The following is a 17,247-nucleotide window of genomic DNA, read 5'->3' as shown; positions in this document are numbered from 1 at the left end:
TCTCTTCCTGTGAGGAAAAGGGAGCCTGAGCCGCGAGGCATTTCTCAGGCCGGGCGGCTGATCCATGGCACACAAACACTTAGCAGCACAGAGCTCAAAACAAGACACTGAGAATTTGGGAAAGCTATTTTCAAGGTGTTATGATAATTACATGGGGATCAATGTTCTTGGGCTTAATCTGTGAAGGAAGCTAAACCTCAGGATTCTGAGCTATGATGTCTGACTAAAACACAACAAAAAATGATCTCATTATTAGTATCAAAGTTTGGCATACTTTTACATGACCACAATACCACCAAGCGGAGTTCACAAGAAGAAACAAGGTGGCTTTTGTTTTACCCACATGGCGACTGTCACAATATGTCACCAAGTCTTGGCTTCCCAGGGCTGAGGAAAACAATGTGCAGGCTCTCTCCTGAACTCAGGCCCCCTCTCCCCTCTACGTGGCTACTGTCCGCTGCCTTCCTCTAATTCCTGCTAAACGCAAGTGCTTCCCCACATCAGGGCTCTTACATACTTTGCTATCTCTTTTGCCAGCAATGTTCCACTCTTTTCTCTCCTGCTTTAAAAATAACTATTATTTCCATAGCAACATAAAGAAGGAAAAAGTTAATGGTACTGAAACTTGCAAAAGAGAATGACAGTCTCTGTTTTTCAGGATGCAATGCTAAGGTTAACTCCCTAGAGGAGGTTTAAATCTTTAATGAGGCTCTGTTTTATTCTTACACCAAAACTCTTATTTTACCTTCATGACACCCCTGAAATTCCTAATGGCAGACTTTCAGAATTATCTGCTTACAGCTAGGTAGAATCATTAATTCTCTACCATGTCTACAATTCACCTGTGACCTTCAACATAGCCCTCATAAACTCTGCAGACATCAGCTGTCCACAAATTTTAAATTATATGAGGAATCCTTCAAGATGTAACATTATACAACTTAAGAATGTGGAGTACCTTACAAGACAGTTTGCTTGAATTTTCTGAAACTATCACAGTCCTGGAATACATTTTTTTAAAGGTAAGAAGGTAGTTTAGATTAAAAGAATAAAGACTGCCGGGTGCTGATGGCTCACGCCTGTAATCCTAGCTACTCAGGAAGTTGAGATCTGGGGATCATGGCTCAAAGCCAGCCCAGGCAGGAAAGTCTGTGAGACTCTTACCTCCAATTAATCACCAAAAACCCAGTACTGGCACCAGAGAAATAAAGTCAGAAAACCCTACCTTATCAATATAAAGATATTCCTGGAATATTTTATATTCCACACTTACCCTGTGACTCTGAATATTTCCTGGCAGACCATCACCTAGTCCTTTTGGTAATGATACTAACAGCTGACATTTATTAAGCATCTATTATATGCAAGGCAGTATATTAAACACTTTACGTGCATTTTATCTGGGGTATGTGTAGTGTATATGTGCTCAGATCAAACCTAGAAAATGTCAAGTGCCAGTGTCTTATACCTGTAATCCTAGCTACTCAGGAGGCTGAGATCTGAGGATTGTTGTTTGAAGCCAGCCCCGGCAGGAAAGTCCATGAGATTTTTATCTCCCATTTTTCATCAGAAAACTGGAAGTGGCACAGAGGCTCAAATAGAGCACTAGCCTTGAATGAAAAAGCTCAGCGACAGCGCCCAGGCCCTGAGTTCAAGACTTACAACCGACCAAAAAAAAAAAGAGAAATGACAACCAAATGTAATGTGTGAATCTTCAGTGGTTAAAAAAAAGGGGGCTATAAAGGAGCTGCTGGGTGAATGGGGGAAAACCGAATGTCCACTGTGTGAGAGAGACATTGCTGATCGATGCCAGTGACGGACATCATGTGACGATTATGTGGCAGAATGCCCCTGACCTGGTACTTAGGAGTGAAATGTGTTGGTGTTTGTCTATTTCCCTTCAAACAATAATGTTTTTTCCCCAATAAAATATAAAACAGAATGGTAATCTCTGTGCAAGACCTTAATAAAATATTTTTTAAAAAACATAAAACACGTGGAAACGAAGAAAGAGGGAGATGAAAAGAGAGATGATGGGTGCGGAAAACGCTGATGAGAACACTGAACATGGGAGAGCCAGCTTACTGTGAGGTCATCATTCGTAGGATTTAAAAGAAAATTGAACATCTGGAGAGTAAAGATCTTTGTCAAATGAACACACAAATAACATGATACTAAAGAAACTTATCTTTGTTGCTCTTCACTTATCCAATATGTACATCCCCAAACAAATATTAGTGACAATGGCTACTTCAGAGATGGGAAAATGTTCTCGAGGGCCAGACAATATTCAAGTCTATCCAAATCATGCCAATAAAAGGGAAGAATATCATTTATTACCCGTGCTTTTCTTCTTTGATGACACAAAATTAAGGAAAAAGGGTACAGGTATATCTGAGAATGTGGCCGAATTCAATCTAAAATTTGGACTAAAGCTTATATGAACTAAGACAGGACATGTGTAAGCTGTAACAGATGCCTAGTTACTCACATGGAGAAGCAGCACAGCAGCAAGAAATGACTGGCCCTGGCAATAGCCAATCTCTTCATCGTACACAGAATAAGCCTGGAGGTGGGGAGAAAAAACAGGAAGTTTAGATGAATATAGCCACTTGTGGGCAATGATGGCCCTAGAGGACCTTGAATGCAGGAGCCTGGAGGATGGTACCCAAACCCTACTTGAGCATTATGATGGCCAATGCATAACTTTAAAATCTCTCTCCAATTTGCATTTTTTAAATTTATGATAAATAAGATAGTGACCTTGCCATTTCCTGTGGCTAAGAATTGGAAGAGGCTAAGAACCTACCTGAGCCGTTTTAGGAGATCCTTGTCAGTGCTCATATTGTACCCTTGGGATGTCCTTTCCCCTCTTTTCTAACTAAAAAGTGTTTTCTTCCTTCAAGCCTTCAACATGTTCCAAATTGTCCAGAATTAATCCTTCTCTTATCTGTGCCTCTGAGGGCTTATTATTTCATGATTATTATCGCACTGACCACACTGCACTTCTAGTGTCCATCTTCTCTAGCAGACTAAGGACGGAGGCAATGGCTCTATGCAACATGGCTAGCATCCTCCACATAGTAGGTGTTCATTAACACTCTCAACATTATTCATTTTTCCTTCTGAGAAAAAAAGCATTTTGGCAAATATACCAAAATACAATCCTTTATTGCCAGTAATAACTTTGCTGATAAGAGTGATTACTCTGAATTTCTCTGGAATTCTTCTTTTTATTTTTCTTGGCTGAAGGTGAGTAATACCCATCTCCTGTGAATATTGAAAACAATACTGGCATCTAACATTCCTGGGGCTTTTTAGCTATTTTTCAGAGGTCTGTTGTAATGATGGGTATTGGTCATTCTTATGTAAACTGGTAGAAAAGGGAAACCCTCCTGATTCAGGACGTTATTCCCTTTTGACAACTTACTTCTGGTGAAACTTTCTTTATTCTCCACTTACGTCTTTGTGTGTTAAAGTTCCTGTGTCCCAAGAAAACAATCTGAAGAATTGAGTATGTTAAGAATGTATCTTTTATGAAACTGCTGCTTATCAGATGACAACTACATTAATATATCAATGGGTTTCTCACTATCTTTTAGTCAAAATCTACCTTTTAAAAACAGATATAATCACTGGACATTGGTGCCTCACACTTATTATAATCCAGCTATTGAGAGACAGACCAGGAGAACTGTGGTTTGAAGCCAGAATGATCAAAAAAGTCTGCAAGGTTCTTTCTCGACCAACAGCTGGACATGGTAGTGTGCACCTGCCATTCAATTATGGCGACTTTATACCGAAAAGTAGGTGAATGACAGTCTAAGCAGGAAGTAAGACCCTATCTCAAAACACAAAACCAAATGGAAAAAACCCAGCGGAGTGTCAGTTACTCACACCTATACTCCTAGCTACTCAGGATTGTAGTTTTTGAAGCCAGACAAATCTGAGAGACAAATCTGAGAGATTCTTACTGCAATTAACCAGCGAAAACTTGGAAGAAGAGATGTAGCTCAATGGATGGAGTGCCAGCCTTATTTAGAGCTCAAGGCCCTGGGTTCAAGCTTCAATACTGGCACAAAAGATTGTGGAGGCGAGGTGAAGACCTGACTCCATGATAGAAAGTCTGCCTAGCAAGTATGAGGCCCTGAGTTCAGACCTCAGTACTGCCAAGAAGTAAAACAAAAGCCCATTTATATCATATTTTCATTTGATGTAATTCCATTAGACTTTTCCCATCTTTTTACACTTCTCTGATGAGAGGGCGAGGTATACACGAGACACACGTGTACTTTTCTACAGACAACTTGTGCAGAGAAGGCTTTAGAGAGGATATGATTGGAATACAATGAGGCAACACCTTCTACCTCTCAAAGTAGTAAGAACAAATGTTAGTGCCAATATTGCTAAGATTATGTTAAAAATGAATAGTGCTAAGCACTAGTGACTCACACTTGTAGTCCTAGCCACTTAGGAGGCTGATACTGGAGGATTGTGGTTTGAAGTCAGCCCCTGCAGTAAAGTTCATGAGACTTATTTCCAATAAACCACCAGAAAACCAGAAGTGGTACTGTGGCTCAACTGGTGGAGTGCTAGCCTTGAACAAAAAAATTCAGGAATAGTACTCAGCCTCAAATAGTAACATATGCCAATACAGCTCTTCTTCCTCTTTTTTTTTGGTTATTGTTGTTGGTCTTGGGACTTGAACTCTGGTGCTGTCCCTCAGCTCTTCAGCTACCAGTTGAGCTACACCACCTCTTCTGGTTTTCTGGTGGTTAATTGGAAATAAGAGTCTCATGGACTTTCCTGCCCAAGCTGGCTTTGAACCGTGATCCTCAGATCTCAGCCTCCTGAGTAGCCAGGATGACAGGCGTGAGCCACTGGCACCCCGCCAATATAGCTCTTTAGTAATATTTTTGTAGGTCTCAATCTGTGGTTTATTATTTACAAAAATATGTCTGAGTTAATCGGCCTTAGTTTCATGCAATTAGCATTATGAACTTGACTTCCTATCCTCATTCAGTCCTATCACCTCAAGTGCTTAGCACAGAGCTTAACAGGATGAAAATGTATGGAATCTCCACATGAAAAGAACAGAGGGAATATTTTCCAGGTTGACTGAAGAGCCTGGAGGAGTGCATGGAGGCGTGAAAGTATGATGCATCTGGGAGACATTTGAAAGATAAGGTTCATGGGTCTATGAAGCAGCATATGAAAGACAAGACATTTCACTAATTCAACACTTACTAAACCTGCTATATGTCAAGTAATGTGCCAAAAAATGCTGCAGATGTAAGCACATATAAAATGACTTCTGTCTTGGGAAACTTCCCAGTTCAGTGGAAGATAGCGACAAATCAATAAGCGGAGCGCAGTGAGAAGTTCATGGAGAGAAGCAGCAGCAAAGAATAAGGCAGGAAATTATATTATAAAATATTGTCCACAATAATTAAGGAAGCTAGGACCAGAAAATGAACTGAGGAGCTCTCACTTCATTTTATTGGGCTAAACACTGACGGTTCTGTGGCGGCTACAGAAATGATCCAATTCTGGGACAACAGTGTAGCAAATCAAATCAATGTACAGTTGTAAAGGACATCAACTGCACCTAACAACCTCAACAAAAGAACTGAAACAGAAATAAGTGGATCTCCAGCAAGATGATGGCACAGGGAAGGGGGGAACACTTTTAATAAAAAGAGATATGGCAATCAAATATAAAACAGATTTTGCTGGATCCTGATTGCAACCAACTATAAAAGAGAACTCAGGTATATATGAATATAGAGCTGGTTACTAAATGGCATAGATAGATAATAATCTTATTTTTTCAAATATGTAAAGGGAAGAATTTAGGATTATGATGCCTGATATCTGCTTTGTAGTACTTTAGGAAAAGAAAAAAAAAAGAGGCAGGTAGATGAAGCAACTGTGGCAATATGTTGGCAAATATTGAATCAGTGTGTTTGAACTGTTCCATAATAAAACGTGTTTTAAATGGATTCTACTTTAAGACTTATTTTGTTCCTTGTACCTGACAGCCTCTGACATGGAGACGATGTGGCAGCCTGGAATTTAGGCTCTGAGCTAATGCACACCTGGGAAAACCTGCACAGTAGTGGGAGGGACCTCTAGGTGACAGAGCTAGAGGAACTACCAAGTGAACAGCTAGGGGAAGACCTCTGTTGTCGGAGCAGGGAACGAGAGAGAAAACAGCAGAGCTGTTGCTAAAGTTGAGAGAGATGAAGGTATAACCAGGAGCAGGGAAAGTCTGACAGAAGGAGTGGCAAGAAGATCACTGAGAGACTAGCACGGGTATGTAGGAATGCAGTTCCCTTTTGGGTAGTCTGTAGTAGATGATGGCCACAATGACTGCTTAAGTGGTGGTAATATGATGGAGAAGTGGCTAAATAAGGATGATCAGAGAAGATCATGGCAAAAATATAGCATTGTGTGTCTTATGGAAAACTTAACATTAAACCCAAGAATGATTTCTTTAATCTCTAACTGCCTTTATAGTCAGATCATCTAATTTAACCATTTAATCTTTTAATTTAGCCTTAATTTCCAGTCTGTCTTAAAACTAGTTGTTACTTTTGCCTTTTTGATCATAAAAATGTAAACAACTTCTTAAAAATATGCAGGGCAAACCTGAAAACTTCAGATTCCAATTTCTTATAGTGCTAATGATGCAAAAATTTTAAAATGGATTATTTAGACTGAAAGGGCTGTCATTTCCTTTAGTGTTCAGGTACCTATTTGGACAGAATCAGTACTTAACATCACTTACTATGCTGCAATGCTACACACCCCCACTGACACATCTCACTGTCGGGCCACGCCCAAAATGCCAAGTTTAGCATTTACAATGTGAATACCGAAAAGGAGTTTGCAATGTTACAGGGCGCTGAGACTGTTAACTCAATTTTTGAAAGTATAAATGTGAAGTCAGGAGACTGTTGTTTGAAAATCCTGATTGAAAGGTGATAGGGAACACCAAAAAAAGATGTTATTTTATTTCTAATTATTTTCTTTTCTTTCAAGAGTCTAAAATTGTATTGCTACATTTGATTTTATAAAGTCTTCTCCCTCTTTTATCCCCTCATCTTGGAGCATCAAATACAAATTACTCTTCTGTAGTTATCTTTTATATAATTTCAGTCAAAACTGGCCTTTTTATATGAAATACCTTGCATATTTTATATAAGGAATCTTGGCCATCTCCTCCTGTGTCCTTGAAGTAATCATGAGCTGGGAATGTCCGGTTAATATCTCGAGTGATAGCACTGTCCTGGGGGGACTCCTGCAGAAACAGAAAAGCTGATCATGTAAATGCTTGTTGAGGTTTTACGCAAGGTCTCCTCACATGTCCATTCAAATGTTGTCAGGATATGCATAAACACAAGTATGCCCACAGTAACTCTCTTGTAAGGGATTATAAGCAAAATTAGCCAGACTCTGATAACTACTGCATGTTCTCTCCAATGCTTAACTTAGATTAAAAAAAAAAAAAAAAAGGAAGAGAATGAGGACTACTTGAAAAGAGGTATGGGGCACAAAAGAGGGTAAGCCAGTAAGTAAACCAGGCTCAATGGCTCATACCTATAATCCTAGCTACTCAGGAGGCTGAGATCTGAGGAATGCAGTTCAAAGCCAGCCTGGACAGGAAAGTCCATGACTCTTATCCCCAATTAACCACCAGAAAAACAGAAGAGGTGCTGTGGCTCAAAGTGGTAGAGTGCTAGCCTTGGAGCAAAAGAACTTAGGGACAGCATTTAGGCCCTGAGTTCAAGCTGCATGACCGGTCTCGATTCCCACACACAAAAAAATCAGAGTACAATATATATGCATACAAAAGTGTCCTATTTAAATTCATTATTTTGCACAATTAATATATGCTACTGAAAAGAGAGTTTAAAATGCACATGTAAAGGAAGTAGATGGAATAAAAGCAGCCTTTTTCATTCTATAGGCCTCACATTATACTACTTATATACTGAAAAGAAGTACAAGATTATTTTCTTTTCACTGTTAACAGGGAACATGTACAACTAAAAAAAAAATCCATTTTCCATAGAAAAAGTCAATTAATTGATCCTTGGCATAAAGCCCACATGCCAGTTCTCAGCTGGAAAAGAGAAGTTCCTTAAATGTAGGTTTCTTAGGGCAAAATGGCATAAGAATGCACAGAGTAAACAATTTAATACAAAAGACCACTAAATGTCAAGGGATTCAAACAGAGAAAATATCGTTTGCGTTTGACAATGAAGAAAAATGCTTTCTCTCTCATAATGGTTAACTAAAATTGAGCATATGTCAATAATGTCAGCAGTCATAAATGAAATCTATCAAGTACCCATGACTTCTATTTCTTACCCATGCTTAAATTATTTGTTCACATGTTAAAGAATTGTAGCTCAATTAGGTGCTGGAGGCTCAAGCCTATAATCCTAGCTACTCAGGAGGCAGAGATCTGAGGAAAAGGTTCAAAGCCAGCGTAGGCAAAAGTCTATAAGATTCTCATCTCCAATTAACCATCAAAAAGCCAGAAGTAGGGCTGGGAAGGTGGCTCAGTGGTAGAGCGCTTGCCTTGCATGCCTGAGGCCCTGGGTTCGATTCCCCAGCACCACATAAGCAAAAAGAAAAAAAGCCGGAAGGGGAGCTGTGGCTCAAGCGGTAGAGCGCTAGCCTTGAGCTGAAGAGCTGAGGGACAGTGCCCAGGCCCAGAGTTCAGGCCCCACGACCGGACCAAAAAAAAAAAAAAAGCCAGAAGTAGAACTGTGGCTCAAGAAGAAGAGTACCAGCCTTGAGTAAAAAGCTCAGGCAGAGTGCCCAGGCCCTGAATTCAAGCTCCAGGATCAGTACTTGCTCATGTACCTGCATGTGCGTGCATGTGCGTGCGCACACGTGCGTGCACACACACACACACTCAAGTAAGAAATAGGAAAGCTGTACTTACTCTTGAAAAGGGATTATTATCAGCTATATCTTAAAAACTTAAAAGATGACTTAAGGAAGTGGACAAAACTTGGACATTTCACAAAAGATAATATATAGATGCAAATAAGTAAATGAAAAGGTAGTTATTAGAAAAGTGCAATTTAAAATCACAGTGGAAAAATCCAGTCAAAGTATCTGCTAAGAAGGAATACAACCTGAAGCAATAACTCAACCAAATGAGGATTTGATAACTCAGCATTTTAATTTAAATGTGTTTTAGGAAGACAACGTCAAAGTAGCATTAAGTAACAAGCACTAAAATAGTGCTTAATTTTTTTCATTAAAACTTTCCAAAAATGATAAACATATATCACTGACCTGTATTCAGAATACCATCATGAGAAATGTTGTCAAAAAGCCTATTTATTTATTTATGGTGCTTGTCAATCTGGATTTCAGGCATGCTAAGGCAAGCACTTTGCCTTAACTAGAGTCTATTAACTGTAATCCTGAATTATATCTACAATTGAACCATGTTCCTTTTTTTTTTTTTTTTTGATAGGTCATGGGGCTTTACGCTCAGTTCAAGGCCACTTCTAGGTTTCTGGTGGTTAACTAGAAATAAGTGTCTCAGACTTTCCTACTGGGCTGGCTTTGAACTGCAATCCTCAGATCTCAGCCTCCTGAATAGCTAGGATTACAGGTGTGAGCCATTGGTGCCCAGCCCACATTTCCATTTTTACAGAGAAGTCTTTTTTAAGTAGCAGCTGACTTTAGGAAAATTATTGTAGTCTGTATGATCACAACGGAAGCCCTGAAACATTTAAGAATGACAGACTATGGCTTAAAACAAGCATGAAGCCTAGAAAATTAGATTGAAAATGGAGAGGAATACAAACAGCTTCAAGACACTTTATGCCAGTTATATCACTTGATGTAAAACAAAATCTGAAAACACTGTATAGAGAAATATGATTTGGAAATCCAGATAAAAATGGGATGATAAGGGGGGGGGGTGATTTACTTCAGTGGAAAAGCGCTTGTGTGGCCAGTGGAAGACCCTGAGTTCAATCTTTCTTATTCTGAAAAGGAAAAAAGAAAAAAGGTGGTGGTGGAGTTCCCTCTGAAAACATTTTATAACTGGCCAGTTTCATCAGTTCATCCCTTATCTGTTGATCGTGGGAGCTGGCAAACAACTCGGCAGATGAGGGAAGGAGACAATGTCCTTGAGAAGGTTAATTTGAAAATTCACATGCTGAAATTTAGAAGCCCTCAGGAATAACGAGAACTTGAGGAGTTGTGTGTGAACCACTTGTTTAAAATATTTGGTCTTAGGAAATATGCTGAGGAATTTGGAATAAAAACAGTTGACTCACAGAGGCCGGGTCATATAAAAATGATCCACAAATTCTAACAATGACAAATTTAGTTAAGTTCCTATTAGAATGACATTGTTCAATTGGAAAAGGTTCTGAAAACAAATCTCAGCCACATTATGGTACACTCTTCCTAAAGAATGCAGCAAAGCATCTTTGTAAAACATCCAAACCAAATACATGTGAAACTAAGCTTTATAAAACAGTACATGTTCCTTTTATTTTGAAGGTGTTAAACATAGCTGTAGCTGATATACACAGAGATCTTGCTTGTGTAACACATAGTAGGTAACAATACTCATGATCAAATGAATCAAGTCAACAGTAGTCAATCTCAAGAGGCTGTAGTTAAGAAAATGATTTAACAGACAACAAGCTCTTACAGCAATAGTACAGACATGGAAACCTTCAGAGAACAAGGCAAAATTGCAAAACTGTCCGATGATCTATTCTAAAAGTTCTGATTTTATGACAGCAGTGTTTTTGGATTAGCTGATTTTATTTTGGCTGTTTTATTTCTCACAACGAAAACATCTTTAATCTCCACAAGAAAATAAAATGGCATAGAATTACATAGTATTGGTATCTTCCAAATATTTTCTGTAAAGGGTCAGACAGCAAAAAAAAAAATCTCAAATTTGAAGGCCATTCAGTATAGTTATTCAACTCTCACTTTGTAAGAGTAGCCACAGAAAACATGTAAAGAAATGGACACTGGAGTTTTCTGATTAACATTTACAGAAACAGGAGGCATGGGGGATTGGCCCCATGGCAGCAGTTTGCTAATTTGTGATCTAAGAATAAAACAAAGCAATTTTCAGTGGCAACATGATTAGGGAAATTTCTGTTATGATTTTAAATACATTTGCATGCTACTGGTAATTGATTTTATATACATTTTTCCCTTAGAAACTGTCAGAAATAGTCTGTAATAAGTTGAAATGTATATTCTTTTGAACATCAGATCCTTAACATATGTTAAAAAATGCTGGTGCATACTGCAAAAGTCTGTAATTCTACATGTGCAGTATACTAAATATTCAAATGAAGCTATTTTTAGTGCTATCTTATCTCTTGTGCTATAAGCAATGAAACAAATAGGACCTACACCTCAGAAATGATAAGAATGACATATATTAGGCCAGCTAAAATGAAAAGAAACCAAATATTGGTGATTTAATGACACAACTGTAACTTTTATTGGTAAAGGGTGTGAAAACTGTTGTTTTTTTTTTGGGGGGGGGTCCGGTCGTGGGGCCTGAACTCTAGGCCTGGGTGCTGTCCCTCAGCTCCTCAGCTCAAGGCTAGTGCTCTACCACCTGAGCCACAGCGCCACTTCCGGCTTTTTTTCTTTTTGCTTATGTGGTGCTGGGGAATCGAACCCAGGGCCTCATGCATGCAAGCCAAGAGCTCTACCACTGAGCCACCTTCCCAGCCCAAAAGGTCTGAAAATGGATACAATCACGTTGGAATTCTGTAGGCAGAATCTGGGAGCAGAAGAGAAAAGTCAGATAGAAAACTAGGGCAGCGATGTTTTGTAGAATGGGAACTTCTTTGTACAACTACTTAAAGATAATTTATTTATTTATTTATTTATTTGGGTCCAGTCGTGGGGCCTGAACTCTGGGACTGGGCGCTGTTCCTCAGCTCTTCAGCTCAAGGCCAGCGCTCTACCACTTGAGCCATAGCGCCACTTCCGGCTTTTTTCTTTTTTCTTATGTGGTGCTGAGGAATTGAACCCAGGGCCTCAGGCATGCAAGGCAAGCGCTCTACCACTGAGCCACCTTCCCAGCCCCCTTAAAGATAATTGAAAAAAGGTATTAAAAAAACAAAGAAAATCTTGAAGAACAAAATGTTTTTCCTTTTCCTCTTCATATAAGAGGCAACATTCACAATTTGTAAATTTGTCCCCTTTGAAGATAGTTGATGTATACTTTAGCACATTAGGTTCATTATACTGCTTTTTGTTTAAAAACAATGTGTATAATCTCATGGAGAGACTAAAACACACACTCTTCCTCTTGTAATTAAAAGAGAAACAATGAAGAGTAAAGCAAAACAAAACAAACAAAAAAACACAAAAAAACCTAGGGCAAGGGCTGGGAAAGTGGCTCAGTGGTAGAGTGCTTGCCTTGCATGCATGAGGTCCTGGGTTCGATTCTACATAAACAGAAAAAGCTGAAAGTGGCACTGTGGCTCAAGTGGTAGAGCGCTAGCCTTGAGCTGAAGAACTCAGGAACAGCACCAAGCCCAGAGTTCAAGCTCCACAACCAACCAAAAGAAAACAACAACAAAAACAACAAATACTAAGGCAATAGCTGGGCACCAGTGGCTCATACCTGTAATCCTACCTACTCAAGAGGCTGAGATCTGAGGATCATGATTCAAAGCCAGCTGGGGCAGGAAAGACCATGAGACTCTTATCTTCAACAAACTACTCAGGAAAAGCTGGAAGTGGTGCTCTGGCTCAAGTGGTAAAGTGCTAGCCTTGAGCACTAAGAGGCATAGGGACAGTGCCCAGGCCCTGAGTGCAAGCCTCAGGACTGGCAAACAACACCAAACAAACAAATGAAAAACACTAGAGCAGTATAAATTAGGTTTTGAATGTTGTCTATTAACATATCAAAATTGAGCTATTAATTATAACAAACATAAAATACCAATTTATAATGTTAGCGGTAGAGTAATAGCAGAGAAGATGAGAACTCCTTATACTATTTTATAATAGTTCTGAAGATTTAAAAAGTTGTTTTTTTTTAACTTCTTTTGTGCTGGTATTGAGACTTGAACTCAAAGTCTGGGCATAGTCTCTTAGATTTTTTTTTTTTTTTTTTTTTTTCGCTCAAGGCTGCACTGTACCACTTGAGCCACAGTTCATTTCTGGCTTTTGCTGGTTAGCTGGAGATAAGAATCTCACAGACTTTTCCACCTGGGCTTGCTTCAGGCCCAAATCCGCAGATTTAAGCTTCCTGGATAGCAAAGTTTACAGGAATGAGCCACCAGTGCCTGGCTTAAACAATGTTCTTTAAAATGGTTTGTTGAAAGAAAAAAAGCACTGCTTCCTTATCATACAGTATTCAGACTATGTTGTCCAAGTGTACACATTTGCACTTAGAAGGCATTCAGTAAAATGGAATGAATTGGTGGAATAAAACTTGTGAAACTGCGGGGCACAAGAGGCTGAGATCTGAGGAGTTTGGACTGAAGCAAGCCCAGGTAGCAATGTCTATGAGACTTATCTCCAATATACCAGCAAAAAACTAGAAGTGGTTCAGTGATAGATCACCACCAGACTTGAACAAAAAAGTTAAGGGACAGTAGCCAGACCTTGGGTCTAAGACCCAGTACCAGAACCTACCCTCCACACACACAACATCAAATAAAAACCTTGTATGCAATCAATGCTGTATATATATGCTCAGTAGTAATAATGTGCTTACTCTAAATTTCAGACTCCTTTCTTGACTCCAATTACAATGGTATTTTAGAGTATGCAATAAATGAAGCTTTTCCTTCAACTTTAAGGTTCTAAGATAGTTTGTACAGATAAAATATAAGGAAATGGCAACATTGTGTTGCTTTCCTCTCTCACACATTGTGTTGCTTTCCTCTCTCCATCTAAAAGTTGCCTATTAGTACCACATTCTGTAATCCTTTGGATGTCTATTTTTAGATCTTACTGTGAGAATTGGCCCACTGTGTAACTTCTCAGGATTAGTAAGGTAGTGGGAACTGGAAACCCTTTGAATACATACTCACTGTAAAGTCAAGTTGAAAAACAGAAAACTAAGAATGACAGGAAGAAAAAAAAATAGCCAAACAAAGAAAAGGCAGTGGAAGGCTGCCATGGGAAATAACCAGCATAGAGTTGATTATGTCCTAAGTACGTTGATCCAAAGAAATAGTACTTAAAACTAATCTAGAAGATTATAAAACCCATCATGCAATACTTCAGAAAAAGAAAATAACCCCCCTCCCCCACACACATTATATTATCTTTTTTCGTGTGTAGTACTAGAGTTAGAGCTCAGGGCTTTATGCTTACTGGGCAAGAGCATTACCACTGGGGACATAGCTCCATATCTTTTTGATTTTTAGCTAGGTCCTTGTATTTTTGCTCAGGGCCAGCCTCAGACCATGATCTTCCTACCTTCTTCTTCTATACAGCTGGGATTGAAGGCATGAAACAAGATGCCATTTGTATTTTTTGAAACAGGCTAGCATGTACTTTTATTTGCCCTGTCTAACAATGAATGAACTATGATACTCTCATTTTTTTAGCTGGGATTACAGATATGTTTCACAAAACTGAGCTTTTTTTTTTTTTTTTTTTTTTTTTTTTAAAGAAAAGTTCTTGTGTAGTTAAGGCTGGCCTGGAACTCACTACGTACCTGGGCTAATCTTAAACTTGAGATCCTCCTGAGGGCTAAGATTACAGGTATATACCACTATCTGGCCAATGCCTTATCTATATAATACATTTTCAGGAATAAAATAACTATTTTCTAGTTTCATCTCCTTTAAAAAAATTTAGCTACATAAGTTATTTAAAGACTTGGTCTTTAAAGGGCAGAAAAAAAAATGGAAGGGATCCAGTCCAACACCTAAAAGTAAATGAAGACTGAGAACCTAAGTTAAAATCATCTGTTAATTACTGTCAGTCTTATTATTCTTAATATCACTTAATATTTAAGTAGAACTGATTAAGAGAACAAAACAGGATTAAGATTAAGTAGATAAAAGCTCTCTCTCTCTATATATATATGTATGTGTGTTTGTGTGTGTATATATATATACATATGTATATATATATGTATGTATATATTTGGTCATGGGGTTTGAACTCAGGGCCTCGGCTCTGTCCTTCAGCTTTGTTGCTCAAGGCTAACATTCTACCAGTTTGAGCCACAGCTCCATTTCTAGTTTTTAGGTGGTTAACTGGAGATAAAGAGTCTCACAGACTTCCCTAGCTGGGCTGATTTTAAACCACAATCCTCAGATCTCAGCCTCCTGAGTAGCTAGGATTACAGGTCAGAGCCACTAGATCTGGCTGTTCTTATAGCTGTGTAAAACCAAAATCTTGCCTACAAAAACCTACAAAATCTAGAAATTAATTTCAATTGGTAATATATTGAAGAGCATTTGTAGCTAAAATGGTGATAAAGGAAAAGCAGTAATAATCACTTTGTTTCTTAATAGCTTTATCTTATAAAATCAAATACTATATACTTTCATGTCTGCAAGGAATTTTTATAAAATTAAAGGAAGTTATGCATAGTATTCTTAGATTGAGATTTAATGAGATGATTTATAGGATACCATAAATGTTCTGACACTTTATGCAAAGGCTTGTATGTATTTTCTCAAGAAGATTATTAATGTCTATCTCTGGTGGTTTCATCCTTTAATTGCAGCTACTCAGAAGGCAGAGGTCCAAGGATTTCGGTTCAAAGCCAGCCTGGACAGCAAAGTGTGAGACTCTCATCTCCAACTGAATACCAAAAAAGCTAGAAGTGGTTAAGTGGCAGAATGATAGAATGTCAGCCTTGAGCACAAAAGCTCAGGGGGCAGTGCCAGGATCTGTGTTCTAGTCTCAGGACTGATACAAAAAAAAAAAGATTAAAATAGTCTGAACTGAGGCTCTTCGATACATTATTAGGGGCAGATGTTCAAAGAAAAGACATTATGTGACCTTCAACAGCACATATCTTAATAATTTCAGTTTTAAAAAAAGTATTAAAAAAAATCAGAGGCTGGGAAGGTGGCTCAGTGGTAGAGTGCTTGCCTTGCATGCATGAGGCCCTGGGTTTGATTCCTTAGCACCACATAAGCGGAAAAGGCCGGAAGTGGCACTGTGGCTCAAGTGGTAGAGCGCTAGCTTTGAGCTGACCAGCTGAGGGACAGTGCCCAGGCCCAGAGTTCAGACCCCACCACTAGCACAAAAATCAATCAATCAATCAATCAATCAATCAATCAATCAATCAGCATTAGCCAGTTGCTGGTGGCTTACACTTGTAATCCTAGCTACTTAGGAAGCTGAGATCTGAGGATTGAAGCCAGCCTGGGAAGGAAAGTCCATGAGACTCTTATCTCCAATAAACCACCAGAAAACTGGGAGTGATGCTGTGGCTCAAAGTGGTACAGTGCTAGCCTTGGGTAAGAAAGCTCAGCGCAGGACTCAGGCCCTGAGTTAAGCCTCATGACTCCATATCTTCCCTCCTGCCCTGTCCTATTCCCCCCCCCCCACACACACACAAAATCAGCATTGCTTTAAACATTCTGAGATGTATTCTTTGATTAGGGCTCATTGCTACTTAGATATATTTTTAGACCATAATTATCTTGGCCTCTTTCATATAAGCACCTTCACTAAATTATAGTATTAGCATGCTTTGAAACTGTAAAAAAAAAAAAAAAAAGGAAAAATATGGTAGAGAAACCTTGTATTTTGTGGTAGGGAGAATATTTCCTACCACATTGTTGAGTATTACTAGCAAAAGTGGTATCCTAAAGAATTATAGGTATTTTCCTACCACGGAAAATGACCCCGTCTTCACTGCTTTGGTCTCCAGGAAACTTCAACCCAAATTCCAGCATAATTTCACACAACAGGATCTCACAGCCTGGTGTACTTATTTACTTCCATCTTTCAAATCTATTTCTAATAATTTGCAACTTTCTAATTTGGTAAATAAAGAAGCACAGTACTTATGTAATGTGAGGTATAGTGTGTTTGTCTAAAACAATTTAAACAATACCTCATATGTAATATCATAGTCAAATAACAAAAATTTTAGAAATAAACATGACTGGTGGGATCATTAGCAATGACAATGAAAAACATCTTCACTTTAAATTTAGCTTTCAGGAATGAAATGAACACACATAGGCTTCATACAAATACAGTTTCCCTGGCCCTTCCATGACTAGC

General features: G+C 38.7%; 1 protein-coding gene across 4 annotated transcripts in view; it reads right to left on the bottom strand.

Moving 5' to 3' along the window:
• Rabgap1 (RAB GTPase activating protein 1) overlaps positions 1 to 17,247 on the bottom strand; it is a 149,739-nt gene that overhangs the window by 27,131 nt on the left and 105,361 nt on the right. For all 4 annotated transcript variants that reach the window (XM_070013209.1, XM_070013222.1, XM_070013216.1 and 1 more), the window contains 2 exons: positions 7,190 to 7,303; positions 2,492 to 2,566 (listed from right to left, as the gene is read on the bottom strand). In XM_070013209.1, the coding sequence (XP_069869310.1) occupies positions 2,492 to 2,566; positions 7,190 to 7,303 (189 nt within the window). The remainder of the gene's footprint in view (positions 1 to 2,491; positions 2,567 to 7,189; positions 7,304 to 17,247) is intronic.

This window comes from Dipodomys merriami, unplaced genomic scaffold (assembly GCF_024711535.1).
Source record: "Dipodomys merriami isolate MVZ:Mamm:240054 unplaced genomic scaffold, mDipMer1.0.p SCAF_11, whole genome shotgun sequence".
NCBI classification, from domain to species: domain Eukaryota; kingdom Metazoa; phylum Chordata; class Mammalia; order Rodentia; family Heteromyidae; genus Dipodomys; species Dipodomys merriami.
The sequence above is the reverse complement of the archived record's forward strand: the minus strand, read 5'-3'. Positions and strand labels throughout refer to the sequence as shown.